Source organism: Panthera uncia, chromosome A2 (genome assembly GCF_023721935.1).
Source record: "Panthera uncia isolate 11264 chromosome A2, Puncia_PCG_1.0, whole genome shotgun sequence".
Taxonomy (NCBI): Eukaryota; Metazoa; Chordata; class Mammalia; order Carnivora; family Felidae; genus Panthera; species Panthera uncia.
In genome coordinates, this window is record NC_064816.1 from 19,871,552 (window position 1) to 19,887,825 (window position 16,274).

Below are 16,274 nucleotides of genomic sequence, written 5' to 3' on the forward strand. Positions count from 1 at the left end.
TTTCTTTCTTTCTTTCTTTCTTTCTTTCTTTCTTTCTTTCTTTTTACTTATTTTGAGAGAGAGAGCACACGTGCAGGGGAGGGGTAGAGAAAGAGAGAATACAAAGTAGGCTCTGCATGGTCAGTGCAGATCCCGACATGGAGCTCGAACTCTTGAACCATGAGATCAGGAGTCAGATGCTTAACTGCTTAATCGACTAAGCACCAGGCACCCCGACCTGTCTGGGATTTCTTACATATTCCCTCCCAGAGGTGTGGCAGGGGCAAAGCTTTTGCCAGGAATGGGGGCATCTGGGGCAGGGCAACAGTCCTGGTGTCCCTCAGATCATTCTGTATAGGTGGTTCTGGTGCAGGCCTCAGCAAGTTTTGTGGACTCCACTGTGCAGATGGAAAAACTGAGGCCTAGCAAGGGAAGAGACTTGCCCAGTGAGTCAGCAGCAGAACCCAGGCCTCCTGCCCTGTTCATAGAACTTTCTAGGGGTGGGTCAGTATGGTTGTCTGGTCCCCAGACTCAATAAACTCAGGATCCCTGGAGAAGGGAGGTGGGGGCACTTGGTGGGTCATGGAACCATGATGATGAGGCCATCCCCAGTCTGCCAAGAAATCATTCAGTCAGTATTCAGTGCTCAGTGAGTTCCTTGGGGCCAAGGGGAAATCAGAGGCACTCAGAGCCTAATTATGACAAACAGCTTCCTGTGTAGGGGTCTATCACTGGGACCCCCTCTTGGCCCCTGCTCCTGGAGAGTGGAAACTCAACATCCTGGACCCTGTTCTGGGGATGGTCTGGAATTTCAGGTCAGAGGGAGGTAGGCTGGGGAAGAGGGTGTGAAGGTGAGACTGTGTACAGCTGGTCGATGGTCACCATCTCCGGGGTGGTGGCTCTCATGTGTGTTATTGTTTCCTAGTTATCTCCCTAAGGGTTCTTCTAGGACTCATCGATCGGCAGGGCTGCTGGGAAAAGCAGCACCCCCACCCCCATCCCCCACCATTCCTGCTGTTCAAGCCCACCCTCCAGTTGGGTGACACAGCAGTGACCAATGTATGGTTGCCTATCAAGGTGTACTGACCATGGTCCTTTGGGCCCCTGAAGAGAGTATAAGCGTGTTTTGTGGGCTGAGGCAATCAGGGAGGGCTTCCTGAGGAGGTGTGGCCTGAGATGGGATGGGAAGTTGTAGAAAAACTGAGAGGGAGGAAATTCTCACTAGGAAGCTCCACGTGAGTACAGGTGGCAATGGGTTTGGGCTGGGGGCTAGGATGAGGCCTCAGCATTCACGGGTCAGGGGTCCTCAATCTTCCAGTCTCCCAGGAACTCCTACTCCTCCCTGAGCGCTGGGCTTTTAAGGTCTTATCTGTGAAGCTGACCTCATGGATCCAAGGAGAATTAATTTGTCTCCATTTTTATTCATCAAAGAAAGTTCTGGTCAGAGCTGCTGAAGCCAGCTGGCCAATGACAGAGAAGGGGAAAGGTCAGAGGCAGCCTAGGGAGAGCGGTGAACCACAAACCTCGCCTAGCCCTCTGACAGCCCCCATGTCTGTGACTCAGTTTCTCTTAGCAGCTCAGAGCCCCTGGCTTAGAAAACCAGAGGGAGATCTTGGGGGCCCAAGAGGCAGCTGGGGGCTGGTGGGGAGTGGATAGCTCCAGCCATCCTGTCTGGATGCCTGTCGCCCTCTGTTCCAGCTGGCCGGCCACATGAAGGGCTCACTGCTGTCTATTCACACGGGACTTTCATCTCCACTGCCAGTGAAGCATTGCTCCCAGCTTCAGCACTGCCAGCAGGAAGGCACAGGGGAGGGGGAGCCTAGGATTGCCATGCCCTCAGACTTCTTGCCCAAAAGGCATGAGCCTAGGTGCCCTAAACAGTCTGCTTGCCCAAGCTCTAAGTTTCCAGGCTACCAGAGATGGGTACAGGACCCCCACTCACAAGCTCTTGCAGGAACCCAGTCTTTCCTATTTCAACAAGAGCAAGGCTGGCTTCCCTTCCAGCCCCCAGAGAACAGAGCAAAAGACTGCCCTCCCACCACAGGGTAGGTGGGATCCCTGGCGGGGGGTGGGGTGGGGGTAGGTCATGGCTCAGCCCCTTGTTCCTCCCTCAGGGAACAAGTAAGTGTGGTGGCCTCCAGGGCAGGGCAGGAAAAGCAAAGCCTAAACCCATGCTCAACCACTGGAGAAGATGGAGGCATTAGAGGGTGGACACTTGAGACCCAAGAGAGCAGGGACTGACCCCAGTGTCCTGCCAGGGAGGGAGGGAGGCAGGCATACCCACCGCCCACACTTACAGAGGGGCAGAGTCGAGGTGGCAGGACTGCTGGGAGAAGCAGACCCCCTGGCCCCCATGCCCCAGGTAAGGGACACAGCAGTGACTATCTCATGGTGGGGAGTGGGGGATCTGTGGGCTGGACCTTCTGAGAGTAGAGCCTTCCTGCAGTGGCCTATCCATTTGTCTGGCAGCCATGGCCCCTGTGACATCATCAACCCACTGCGTTGCTTGGCAACTTTCCAGGATTAGCACTCTGCCCCTGTCATCCCTGACGTCCCACCATGGGCTGATGTTGCCCTGGCAACCCGGATGGGTACTGCAGCTTTTTTGGACAGCTGTACCCAGTGTGGGAAGTGCCAGGAAAAATCCAGGAAGCAGGTGCCTCTTTCTAGGTCGAACAGGGTACACAGCATATCCCCAGACCCACAAAGGAGCCAGGCTGTCCTAAGCAGGGCTTTGAGGGTTTTTGTCTCCTCAAAGAGCTTTGGTCAGCTTTGCCTCCAATCCCCCTTATACCCTTTCCTTCCTCCCACAATGATCACTAAGCACCTACTGTGTGAATGCCAACAAGAAAAGCAAATAACACTACAGTTTGAGCTTAGGGAAAGTTGCACCAACATTGGATCTTGAAGGATGAATAGGAGTTGGCCAGGGGTAGGAGTTGGTGGAGAGAGGTGTTCTGTACAGAGGAAGCAGAAACCTGTACGAAGGCCAAATCACTGTCTCCAGCCACAGCTTACACTCTGCCTCTGGACTCCTCATGGCCTGGCCTCTCTGGCTCTCTCTTTCAACAGACATTTTAAGGCAGAAACCAGTTTAAATCTGAATGCTCAGTGCCCAGCACTGGCTTGACACTAAGCTAGCATAACTAAAATGTCAAATAGAATTGGACATTTGTTTAATGAATCTCGGGTCCTCCTACCTCCCTCTACACCGACCTGCCTCACCAAGCCTCAGTTTCCCCATCTATGAAATGGGGCCAATGCGGAGAAAGCTCTCTGGGTAAGGGTTCTTAGGTTGAGGTGGGATGGTTTTTAAATTTCTTTTGTAACCCACTTCTTACCCTGACCCTCTCCCCCCACTCCCCCCCCCCCCAAATGTTTAAGACTAGTGCAGTGGACATCAGTAAACGTTTATATCTCTCAGTTGTCAGTATTGGACCATTTTTGCTTCATCTCCTAACTATACTTATCTATATATAAATCTAGCCAAACCATTTGAAAGGAAGTCACAGCAGCGGATATCCTGACATTTGTCCTGAAATTCTCCAGCCCACATCAGTTAAGACAGGGACAGTCTCCTATACAACCACAATATCATTTTTCACATCTAAGAAAATTAACAAAAATTCAATATCCAGGACAGACAGGAGGATCAAAGCCTGAACTCATGCCAGGTCCTTGGAGCAGATGGGTGACTGAGGCCAAAGATTGGGGGCAGGAGCACCCACTGCCCACCCTGAGGAGGCTGAGTTGCAGCCTGGTGTGTGTGTGTGTGTGTGTGTGTGTGTGTGTGTGTTTCTGTACAAGCTGAACCTCCAGAGAACAGAAGTGACCCTTTTCGCAGCGATCTGACCATCTGGCCCACAGCTGTGGCTTAGATATGAACTTCCTCAATTATTACCCCCAAATTATTCACATAACTTTACTTGTTATTTTATTTATTTTCCCCAGGATTCAATCAAAGTCCTTGCCCTGCGTTTGGCTGTTTTGTCTCTTTACTCTAGAAGAGTCAGGGAGGGGAGACAGGTAATGGAGCCTGGGTTTGACAGACTAGAGGGCGGCCACTGTCCCCATCCGCCGAGGAAAGACGGGAGCACAGGGCGGGAGGAACCAAGTCCCAGCCTGTAGGTGGTGTTGGGCGAGGGGACTTGCAGACCCGGGGAGCTTTCGGGGGCGGAAGTCCCGCCCGCCGCGCGGATGATCCCGCCCCTTAGCAACAGGTCCAGCGTCCCTCCCTAGAGACGGGCCACCAGACAGCACTCTGCTCGTTGGAGCCGGTAAGTCGGTGGCCACCGAGGGGGATGGTTGGGTCAGCAGGGGCAGGGGCACCTCGATAAGGCACAGAAGGCGAGTGGACGGGAAGGAGGACTCCCTTCCGGCCCAGGGTCCACATTCCTGTCTCTGACTGCGCATTCAGTTTCCTGAGCCTCGGCCAGGGGGAAAGGAGTGGGAGACACTTTTAAACAACCTTCCGGGTAAGCCCTGTACTTACTAGACTGACTTTTTGCCCTCCCCCTGCCCCACACGCGGAGAATGTAGCCACAACTCCCCGCCCTGTGGAAGGCCCCTGCAGGCAAGGAGCCTAAGTCCTTATCAGCCACACAGTCCCTCTCCTGATGCCAACTGCAGCCATAGTCCTCCATGTCCCCATCTGCAAATCCTCAAAGCACCGCCGTCCCTATCTCACAGACTCGTTACAGACATCAGCTTTCTTTCCTTACTTTTCTCACTCATGAAATCATTTGGCAGACACCTTTGAGGCACCTACTCTGTGCCAAGCCTGTGCCAGTCCTGTGCTAGGTGCTGAGGTTCCAGAGACCAACGTCACCCCCGAATTCCTGCATTTGCAGCTCTCACGATCACCTGGCAGGGAGGATAGATGTGCACATACAATACAGGGAGGTGTTCGCTGGAGGGAAGAGCCTCAGACAGATGTGGGAGCACAGAGGGGCTCACATTAGGTGAGTACTCCAAAAAGGCGGAGAGAACCCCACGCCTGTCAGGGTTATTGCCATCCACAGTAGTAGTGTTTGCCAGGTAGCCCCCACAAGGGAAGAGACTTCAAAAATCCTTTAAGCCACAGATCTATTAGATGACACCTTACACAGAACCTGGTATGTGAAACAGATACAGGGTCTTTGCTGAATCCAAGGTTGGGTGGCTCTGAATTTCTTCTGCTTTGGCCCTCCTCCCCACAAGCACTCACCAAAGAACCTCAGGGCTCTTTGGTGCAGTTTGAGAACCACTGTGGTGTTGCTTAGGGACATGGATCTTTGGGTCAGCCAGAAGTGAAGACCTCAGTTTCCCTTCTGGTTCTGTCAGTTCTTGGCTGTGTGTCCTTTGCGAGTTTCTTGACTTCTCTGGACCTTCATTTCCTTGTTTGTGGATTGGTGATGGTAGTAGTATGTGTCGTGAGGATCAAACTCCCTTGTTCATTTGTGTCCATCCAGCCAGTGCCTGGTGGGTGGTTGGGTCACATGGGGTTGAATGTCACTGAATCCAACCTGAAGCTTCTTCTGACTCAAGCAATTAGAACTCCCAGGTGGTCTGACTGGGGAGAAAGAATGCCTCGGTTTAAATTCCACCTGTGCCTCTTGCTGGCTGGCTGAACTTGCACAGGTCCCTTAACCTCTCTGAACCTCATTTGCCCTACCTCTGAGAAATGAGGATAGTCTCAGTTCTCACCTCAGAGGTTTGAACGAGATGTTGCACAAACTACATGTAAGCCCCTAATAGCATTCACCATTCCCACACACTGTGTCTGCTGGGGCCACCCCTGCCATCTTACTGGTCAGTTTCCTCATGTAAGAGGGGAGAGTGCCCAGAGTGAGCAGCAGAGGCTTGCTGGTAACCATGTACTCACCCTCTTACCAGCCCCACTCATTCCCACATAGAGGCAGCCATCACTGGTGGGGCTGATAGGAGACAGAGGTGGATCTGTCTGTGTATCTGTCACAGGTCCTGTGCACACCAGCAATGCACAGGTGCCTAGAGCTGGGGTGGGATGGGAAGGGAGCCGTGGATCTTTGTAAAGGGCTGAGGGATGGAGGAGAGACAGGATTCTGAGTTTGCAGCTTGCTCTCGTGCCTTCCTTCATGGAACATGTCTGTATGGATCCCCCACTGCCAGACTTCTTGGAGGGAGTTGGCTCATGGGAGAAAAAAAAAACCCAACACAGGCTCCTTTTGCCTCCAGTAACACTGTGCTTTCCTGGACATTTCTGCATCTGTCATCTTGGCTGAGCCTGATGACACACCAGTTCAGCAGCCCAACATATTCAAGCACATTTGAGAGCTGGGGAAACCAGGGAGTGGGATGCCCTCCTGTGGAGTGGGGACCCCGCCTCTCCAAGAACTGCCCTGTTTGGTGATTTTGTTCAAAGATGAGCAGACATCTTTGGGTTTGCAGCCATGATGGAGCTGAGCCCCAGTGGGTCCTCTGTCCGTTAGGGTGCTCTGGGAAGGGCTGGTGACTGTCAGATGGGTAGGCCAAACTCAACATTGTTTTTAGGGCCTGCCCCATGAGGTGGCTGACTACCAGGGAATGGGTTCAGGGAGCCGAGTTCTAGTAGGACACTGGTTAGAAACTGGTCAGCCTCTGGGCTCAGAGTTTGGGCCTTCCTGCCAGAGCCCTATCTGGCCTTTCATGGGCCCTAAAGTGGTCTTGCCAGCTCACCACCTCCTTCTTACAAATGGACTCAGCACTTCAGGCTGCTTCAGCACTGCTGGGTAGCTTTGATCCAGACAGTCCTGGCTGCCCAGCCCGCCTTTCAGGTCAGTCCAGACAGGATTACCCTGCAGTGATCCAACAGGAAGCCTACACCAGCCAGGCATGCTTAAAATGGAGACAACAGGGCACGAAACACCCAGCCAACAGAGCGGCTTGTACCGTGAACTCCTGGCTGCTTTGTCATAGTGTGCAGGGGTTGGGAAATGGGATGGGGCCAGAGGAGAGGGTGATGCTTGGGTCAGGGTATTCTTTTGTTAAGATACCCTCTCTTCTTTATTTATTTATTTTTTTAAAGATTTGTTCGTTTGTTTATTTATTTATTTATTTTTAATATAATTTATCGTCAAGTTGGCTAACACACCGTGTATATGGTGTGCTCTTCGTTTTGAGGGTAGATTCCCATGATTCATTGCTTACATACAACACCCAGTGCTTATCCCAACAGGTGCCCCCCTCAATGCCCATCACCCATTTTCTCCTCTTCCCCACCCCTCCCCCATCAACCCTCAGTTTGTTCTCTGTATTTAAGAGTCTCTTACGGTTTGCCTCCCTCCCTCTCTATTTGTAACAAGATACCCTCTCTTTTTAAATGACATTGTTATTGAGATAATTATAGACTCACTCCCTTTTTATTTTTGTACCTGCATTATATGAAAACCTCTTCATCACCATACCCTTGTCCAAATCTCTTATAACCCTGCCCTGACCAAGGATTTCCCCCAGTGATACGTTTTGAGGTAGCCAAAAGCAAGAGCGGCTTGGCAAGGGCTTGCTCAGCCTGTAGTAAAAGTTCTGCAAACCCTTGTCCCTGGGATGGTGGATGTGTATGCAGCCCCGTGGTACATGTGCTGTTCCTGTTGGGGAGACGCAAGGGGATGCATTGCATGAGCTGAACTGACCCTGAGAGCCAGGGCAGCTGAATACCCTTCTGTAACAGCGGGATCTGTGGGTCACGGGAAGGTCAGGATCCCTCCAGGGAGACCATTTAGTCCTCTGGTTCCTGGGTTATGGTGTGGGGCAGACACAGGTGGGGGAGACAGCGCGTGGCCCAGCACCTCACAGTAGAGAGAGACAGGGCAGTTCAGTTGGGCTGGGGCACCAGGATTGCCTCCTGCTGAAAGTCATTTTGGGGAAAACCAAACAGGGCCTTTCACTGAGTGAACTCTGGGCCACCCTCCTCGTCTCCTTTGTGAGTAACCAGGCCTTGCTGTCTAACATGGAGGAGAGGGGGTGAGCAGGTGTAGAAGGACGCACTGGAGCGGGGGCATCTGCAGAGCTTCCCTGACTCCCCTCACTCCGCCCCTGACTCTGGGGGCTCATTTCTCACATGCCACATCCAGGGAAGGCCCTGTTGTCTCCTGGTGGGACCTGCCTGGCACTGCGTGTCTGTGTCTGTCCAAATTAGGAGACCACTTCCTCCCTCTCCACCCTCTGTGTGGCAAGCTGTGGCCGGTTGCAGGATGCAGATGAGGCATCCCTGTGTCCCGGTGCCCCTGGGGGCTGAACAGAAGCCAGCAAGGGCCCAGTGATGCCAGTATCTTCTCCTAGGAGCGCCTCAAGAAGCAGCATGGAGCAGCCTAACAGAGAAGGCTACAGCCCAGGAAGGACCCCTCAGAGCCCAGAGTGCAGCAGTACTCCTGCAGGCCAAGAGTGTAACCTGAAGAGGACCCAGGCAGACCTAGAGTATAACCTGGGGAAGATTCTTCTGGGACCAGATTTTGGCTCCAAGGCTCTAAGCCCTGACCCCAATACCCTGCCTTTACCCCTGCCCCCACCCACGCTCTCAGTCTTGGGGCAGCCCCAGAAGTTGCCCCTGACAGGCACTGATAAGAAGTACCCCCTGATGAAGCAGCGTGGGTACTACTCTGACATCCTCAGCCCTGGAAGCTTGGATCAAATGGGGGTGAGTGTGGTAGCTGTCCCCTACCAAGCCCAAACCCTCTTGTGGGTTCTAGTCACCCTTCCTTCCTTGCTTCCTTCCACCCATCCATCTTGCCATCAGTCCATTTGTTCATTTATCCATCTAGCCATCTGTGTCTAATAATTTGTCCATCCATCCATCCACCCACCATCCACCCACCCATCCATCCTTCTGATCATCTGTCCATCTGTCCCTCCATCCATTTGCCCATTCATTCAACAATTCATTACTGAATATCTCTTATGTGACAGGCCCTGGACTGAGCACTGGTGACAGTGAGGACAAGACATCCATGTCCCTATTGTCATGGGACAATGACTTTGGTGGGGGAATTGTCCCCCAGCTCTGATTGGGTAGGGGGTCCTTGGACAAAGTGGCATACTATGTGTTTACTGGGTGGCTGGGAGGAGGTGTGTTCCAGGCATGGGGAACAGAAGGTACAGAGGCTTGGGAACCCTGACAGGCTCCATGGCCTGTGTAGAGAAGGAGGAGAGAATGTGAGAGGACAGATGGAGGCTTGGGGTAGGGGGAGTATAGACAGGTGATGACCAGGGGAGAGTTCAAAGAGCCCCGTAGTCCTGGACAGCCTTAGGAAAGTTCTAACTAGGATAGGCCAAGAGGGTTAGGGCAAAGATCCATGGATCCCCACTATGCTGGGGGTGCCAGAGTCACCCTTGGTGGGGGAGACATGCACAGAGACACCTGCTGGCCTTGTGGTCCCTCCATCTAGTGGCTCAGCTCCCAGACACAGCAGGAGTGTTCTTAGAGTGAGGAGGGAGCTGTGCAGGATCAGAAGGGGGTGAGGTCAGGGGTGTCCCAAGTGGCTGGAGCTTGTTGCCCACTATGGCCTCTGAATGAGGAATTGTGGAAACTCACTGTTCTGCCCCATTCCCGTGCCCTTGGGTGTTCCCCGGTGGGCTTGGGGGCGACACTTGGCCTTGTGGTCCCTCCCAGGTCCTGCCTGTCCCCAGGATGTTTATACCCCCTTAGAGCTCTGGGATTTGGTTTTAGGAAGTATGCCGTGGTCCCTGCATGAACCAAGATCTCCTGCGGCAGGCCGACCTTGACAAGTTTACTCCAAAAGGTCAGTGCCTAGAAGGGCAGGGTGGATGAGTGGGTGCCATTTAGAAGCAAGACCTCTGGTCTTAGATTGTTTCTACTTGGCTCAGGATCTCAGTTTCCTTAGCTATAAAATGGGGGTAACAAGATATAAGGTGCTTTGCAAGGGCCAAGCTAACGGTTAGTGCTCAGTGAACCACACCTTATGTTCCTCTTAGCTGAGCTGTGACAAGGGCACCACAGTGGGTGAGGCTGCTGAGGGCCAGGGTATCAGTTCTCTGCCCAGCTGGGGACACTAGGGTTTTCACGTGTATAAATTACCTTTTCTACCTCCCCTGGAACATGAGCTTGGAGAAGGCCAGGGCTGTGTCTGAGTTTTCCCTGCTGGGACCCCAGTGTCTAGAATAGGGCCTGGCATGGGAAAGTGCCCAGAAGATCTCTGCTGAATGAGGACTCTCCTCCCAGGCTCTGCGCTGAGTCCTGTAAGGACTGGGGCAGGACCGCAGAGTGTGGGGCAGTCTCCGGTGGCAGAGGGGAGAATAGGGCGGCTCCAGGAGAAGCAGCAAGGTGGGTGGGGCCCTGAGTGAGGAATCAGGTGGGAGCCCTCCCACCTGGCTGGCAGACAGGATACCCGCTTCGATCAGGCTCAGAGGTCCCAGCTGTCTGCCTCTCCTCCCCAGCCCCAGGAGAGGCCTGGCTCCTTGCTGACACTGCCCAGATTAGTCCTCTCAGTGCCCACGGACCTCATGGGGTCTGTGAAGCCCCAGAAGTGGCTCAGGAAATATCACATGTATGTGCATTTGTGTGGTGAGCTGAGGATCCAGTCTATTGGGCTGTACCGTCTCACAGACATCTGTGGCCCAGAAAATGCTTACAGAGTACAGATCTAAGGGTTGTGGGGTGCTCCTACCATTCATAGTGGGGTGGGGTGGGGATGCTCGGCAGCTCTGCATCCCCATCCACATGAGGAAAAGCAAGACCAAAACACACCCTCTGGAGGCCCTTGTCCCTCCAGACTTGCCCTCCCTTGGGTGCCTGGTGCCAAATCTGGCTTCTTGTCGCCACTGCCAGCCACAGGCAAGCTCTGAGCTTCCCTTGCCCCAGGGCGCTCATACCCAGTACCTAGCGCTTTGTCTTGGGGCGTATTGGGCTCTGGCCTGAGCCCCTGACACTCCTGCCTGTGCCTTTGCCTGCAGTCAGAAGTTTTGAGATTCCTGAAGGCTTCGAGGAACATTTGGAACAGCAGCGCTTCGAGTCCACCACCCGGGTGCTCACCCAGACTGACTTCCCACTGCAGGCCTACGAGCCCAAGGTGCAGGTGCCTTTCCTGGTGCTGCCAGGCCAGTGCCCCCGAAAGATTGAGATTGAGAGGTATGGCCAGGTTGGCAGTGGGAGGGCCTATTCCTTTGGGGGGGTGGCATCCACCCAAGTCAAGGAGCGAGGGACAGCAGGCTACTAGGTCTTCATGGCAGAGGTTACTAAAATGGGCCTGTGTGCAAATCTTGTACCCTTTGCTTTATTTTTTGTTTTTGTTTTAAGTTTTATTTATTTATTTTGAGAGACACACAGAGAGACAATCCCAAGCAGGCTCCCTGCTGTCGGTGCAGAGGGCTTGAACTCGCAAACCATGAGATCATGACCTGAGCTGAAATCAAGAGTCAGATGCTTAACTGACTGAGCCACCCAGGCACCTCACCCTTTGGTTTCTTTATAGGAACAAACTGCTTTCCTTGCTGTAGGATTGGGGAGGGTGGCATTTAGGTCAATGTAGTGGAAGTACCAGACAGACACAGGGCAGCCGGGGCCCAAGACATCAGCCCCAGCTACCACACTACTTCCTGATGAATTCCAGAGGGGTGGGGGGCCCTGGAGGCATCCCTGGGCCACACTCTTATCCACCACGACCCTGTGGACCCTTGCTGGCATCCATGAAGCCATCTCAGATGAGCTGAGCTGTCATGAGATTCCCTTGTCCCCCCTCGGCCAGGAGGAAGCGGCTGTACCTGAGTCTGGACATCGAGCAGTTACTGGCTCATGAGGGCATCGACTCTGACAAGCTCATGCCCAGGCACCCAGACCCCCACCACCCCCAGACCATTGAGCAGGGCCATGACCCGCTCTTTCCCATCTACCTCCCACTGAAGGTGAGCCTAGTTTCCATAGCAAGCTGATGGTCAGCAGTGGGGGGAAGGGTGGGTGGGAGGGGTACAGGACCCCGGCCGAGAGATCAGACCCGAAAGGGGATCTGTGGGAATCATAAGCACTCACTTGTCAAGCATAATTGGACCTTCCCGCCAGGGGTTTTGATCATCCTAGGCTGGGACAGAAGGGGCCCCAGAACCCCTGAGATGCTGACTCTGCTTTTTGCTTGGGAGCCTGGGGAACCTGTGTATGCAATCTCTGTCCCCCCAGCTCCCAACCTTGAGGCACCAGAAGCAGCCCAGTTGGACTGTGGAGTAGTATATGGAGCTCCCTGACCACTGCTCCTGGACTCACTGAGATGGGGGGAACTGAGGTGGAGGAGGGCCTCATTGTAGCTCCTTTGGGATACCGATGGGGAAACTGGGTCCGAGAAGGAGAAAGAGGGAGCATAGCCTGCTCTAGCTTTCACTAGCCTCCCTGCCCTTCCTCTCCCTGACCCTGAGTATGTCTTGCTTGGCGGTCCCTGTGGGGAGGCAGAGCTGAATCCACATCACCCTACTAAGGGTGGCCTCCTGACTACCCTGAATCTCCTTCATTTCTGCATGTAGGTGGAATGCTCAGAAAAATCCAAGGTCCACCTCTTCCCTTGGGCCTGAGATGGATGATCCTTGGGCAGTGGGAGAGAGAGCTCATATCCTGCTCTGAGTCCCCAAATACCCCTCTGCTTGCATCAGGGTTGCCGGTTGGGTGGGGATCCAGGGTTTCACAGAGCCAGACCCCACAGGCCCCTATGAATAGTGGGGGAGACATTCAGCCCCATGGCCCTCAGTCTGTAGCTTCTGTATCTGAAGAAGACTTACTTAGGCACCCTCATCTTCTGACACACCCAACCCATTTGGCCCCTCTAGGGGAGAGCTGCCTCCTCCTGACCTCTGCCCATTTCTTCCAGGTATTTGACAATGAGGAGTTTGATTGCCGGACTCCCAGTGAGTGGATCAACATGGGCTTGGAGCCAGGGTCTCAGGACAGGAAACCTGTCCCTGGAAAAGCCCTCCTGCCCACTGATGACATCCTAGGTCATGGTGAGCAGGGCCGGCATGGGTGGGGGGCAGGATCCTGGTCTGTACCATCCCTGTCTGGCAAGCAGCCCAACCATTGACTTCTGGGCTGCCCTAGGGGCTGGCAGCTGTGGGAGGGGAGGGCTCCCACCTTTTGAGGCCTCCCAGCTGGGATACAGACTAAGGGGCTGGCCATATAGAGTCAAAAAATACAAGGACCAGGGATGACATTGTGGGAGGGTTGGGGAAGGGACTGCTGGATGGTGTCTAGTGTTTAAAAAAATCTTTGATTTATTGATAATAAAAAATATGCAAGCTTGTTGGAAATGTTCAAATGTGTACAAGGGACACAATTCAAGCCTTCCTTCCTGCCACCTAGAAATCACCATTGCTCTAGCTTTACCTATGGCCTCTCAACTTGCACCTCTGCATGGACAACACACATTCTCATGCTTACACACCTGCTTGCAAACACACATTCACAAGCACACTTACCATCATACTCACACACCATCCCCCACTTCACACACGTTTTCACCACACATACTCACACACCTCCCATCACCCATTCACAGCCACTATCTCCCCCCGCCCCAACACACATACCTGCACTGATGTCCCACAGATGAGCTGTATCTCTGCTTTGTCTGTGTCTGTCCCTCCTTTGGCCCCACATCTGCCCTGGGGCTGTGTTTGCTGCTGTAGAGAACTGAGCCAGGTTGACCTACCTTGGCTGCCTCTGAGTGAGCATCTGAGGAAGATCTGGGTTATGAAGTTGGAGGTTGGAGTTGGCTGCCCCTCTGTGCAGGGCTGAGGGCTGCTCTGCTCCCTGCCCCGTGGTGGACATGCTGCTTTGGGACGGGGAGTGCCCCCCCAACCCCCATGGACTCTGCCCAGGATTGAGAGCCATGCTGGTTGGTTTTAAGACTTCTCAGCCTCCAGGGGGCCCCACAGTAAGTCCATTGAGCAGGCTGTAAGTTTATGTTTCGATTTAAAAACATGTTAATGCTGGAATCAATTTCTCTGAACTAGACAAGAAGCCCAGAATGTTCCCTTTACTTTGGACTTAATTACAAAAATAATTTAACTCAATTGTTCCCAGATCTCCAATTCCTGGCAATAAAACCAGAAGGGGGGGGGGCTGCATTAACCTTAAATGTATCAAGTACCAGCCTCCCGGAAGTGCTTCTGTTTGCCCTCCTTCATGTGGGCCCTGGCCTTGGGCAGTGGCACTGGTGGGAGGGGGGCTGGCAGGGAGCATTTCTGCCAGAGACCTCTGGTTTTCTGCTGGTTCCTTCTTGTGACATCATCTTCTCTAAGTTGAGCCAAGACAGGTCAGCATTTTCCAAAGAGCATTTTCCAAAGAGAAGCATATAGCATCCAGCCAGCATGTTAGCAATTCCTTGGAGTTCCAGCTGTTCTTCCTCAACCCAGGCTGTAGAACCCATCAGCTTATTTTAAGGCACTTCTGCCTTAAAAGGTGTGAGGAGGCTGACCAGAACCAGGACTGGATGCATACATAGTATGACTTCAGGCTCTGTGAGGGACACAAATGGGCTAACAAGTCAGAGGGTGCCTGGGGCAAAGGCACTCTTTGAGGCAGAGATGCTTCTCGGAGGGGAAGCCATTTGAGCAAGGAACAAACTAGCAATGAGGTGACCTGAGCAAAGACTGTTCCAGTCAGAGAGCATAGCCAATGCAAAGTCTCTGAGGCAGGAGTAAGCTCCAAAGTCACAGGAATAGCCAGACATGCAGTATGGCTGGAGAGACAAAAGGGTAGGTGGTGGCAGGAGATGAGCTGGAGAAGCAGTGCAAAGGCTTGCAGTCCAGGAAGTGAGTGGAAGGCCCATCCTGACCAACAGGCCCTGAGGCCCATTTTGGGACCACTGCAGGGCAACAATCTTTTACCTTGACCTGACCTGTCCTGATATAAGGGGCCTAAGGGTTCAACTGCCACATGCAGCCCATGGGAAGGGGTTCACTCTGGTCTTGGTCACTTTGAAGGGGTCCAGTTCAGACATGATGAGCTTCACAACTACATCCTCACCAGGTCTCTGTGTGCCTGGGGCTTTCCTGCCTCCCGTTCTAGCCCTGCTGGCCTGTGTCTCTGTCTATCCTGATGGGGTCATGCAGAGCACAGAGACAGAGGGGTCTGGTCCTTCTGGCTCCTCCTGCCACCAGGGGTTCCCCAGAGGCCAGCTCAGCTGGGAGGAAGCAGGATCGCTGCTTTGCTGGAGCTAGAAGGGATCATCCTGGTGGGAGGGAGGCCAGACCAGTGGCCAATGAGACTCGTTCCCAGCGCCTGCTGCCCACACAGAGTCCCCTACCCACCCTACAGCAGAGAGCACTGGTGTGTTCCCCTTCTGTTTCAGAGGACCCCAAAAGTCGGAAGCTGAAGTATGAATGGTGCGATGTCGGTGTCGTGGACTATGACAAGGAGAAGAGGCTGTACCTGGTACACAAGACAGATGAGAACGGCTTGGTGCGAGATGAGACGGGGAAGCCCATTCTGAATGGAGGGGTCACCGCTGAAGGTATAGGCTCTCTGCCCCACCCCATGCAGACCCCCCACTCAGGACCATGACTGAGGCCACCCCCCACCCATGGCACAGCCACATCAGGCCTGAATTCTTCCTTGCTCTGTATGTCCTGTGGCTGTCTGTCCCCTGGCCAGTGAAAACCAGAGGACCCATCATTCAGAGAGAGACCCCAGGAAGGGCAAATGGCCATTATTGGATATGCCTGCCCTGAGCAGCTGATGGTACCACTTGCAACATGATGCAGAGAAGGCATCCAAGGCCCATCAGTTAGTGATGTTTACCTTGAGTGTGGCAGCGAGGAGTGGGCACTTCAGCAGCCGCCCCTGTGTGACTGTTTGTCTGTGCACAGATCTTTATGGTTTACAAAGCACTTTCACATCCATCCATGGCCAACTGTGAGGTGGGCAGGGAGAGGAGTGTTGTCATACCCATTCTGCAGATGTGACAGGGTGTCAGAAGAGAGAACCCACTTGTGCAGGGCCACCATGCATCAGTAGCAGAGTCAGGCTAGAGCCCAGTGTTCCAGCCTAGAGAGTCTGACTGTGTTGTGTGTTCCCTTTTCTCTCCCACCTGGCCCCAGGAAGGCACCCCCTCCTCGCCTGCCAGTACTGGGTGCCTCGGATCCAGCTTCTCTTCTGCGCTGAGGACCCACACGTGTTCACGCAGCGTGTGGTCCAGGCCAACGCCCTGCGCAAGAACACAGAGGCTCTGCTGCTATACAATCTGTACGTGGACTGCATGCCCTCTGAGGGCCACCAGCTCATCAATGAGCAGAGCCTGAGCAAGATCAAGCAGTGGGCCATGAGCACACCCCGGATGCGCAAAGGGCCCTCGTGAGTCTCCACT

The 16,274-nt window shown here is 53.7% G+C and overlaps 1 protein-coding gene across 1 annotated transcript in view; it reads left to right on the plus strand.

Moving 5' to 3' along the window:
- The first annotated feature begins 8,050 nt into the window (after positions 1-8,050).
- The window catches only part of DNAH1 (dynein axonemal heavy chain 1), a 72,546-nt gene continuing 64,322 nt past the window's right edge, over positions 8,051-16,274 (plus strand). The window contains exons 1-7 of the mRNA XM_049640622.1: positions 8,051-8,611; positions 9,641-9,713; positions 10,885-11,059; positions 11,676-11,832; positions 12,780-12,912; positions 15,261-15,422; positions 16,009-16,261. Coding sequence (XP_049496579.1) covers positions 8,237-8,611; positions 9,641-9,713; positions 10,885-11,059; positions 11,676-11,832; positions 12,780-12,912; positions 15,261-15,422; positions 16,009-16,261 — 1,328 coding nt within the window. The 5' untranslated portion in view covers positions 8,051-8,236. The remainder of the gene's footprint in view (positions 8,612-9,640; positions 9,714-10,884; positions 11,060-11,675; positions 11,833-12,779; positions 12,913-15,260; positions 15,423-16,008; positions 16,262-16,274) is intronic.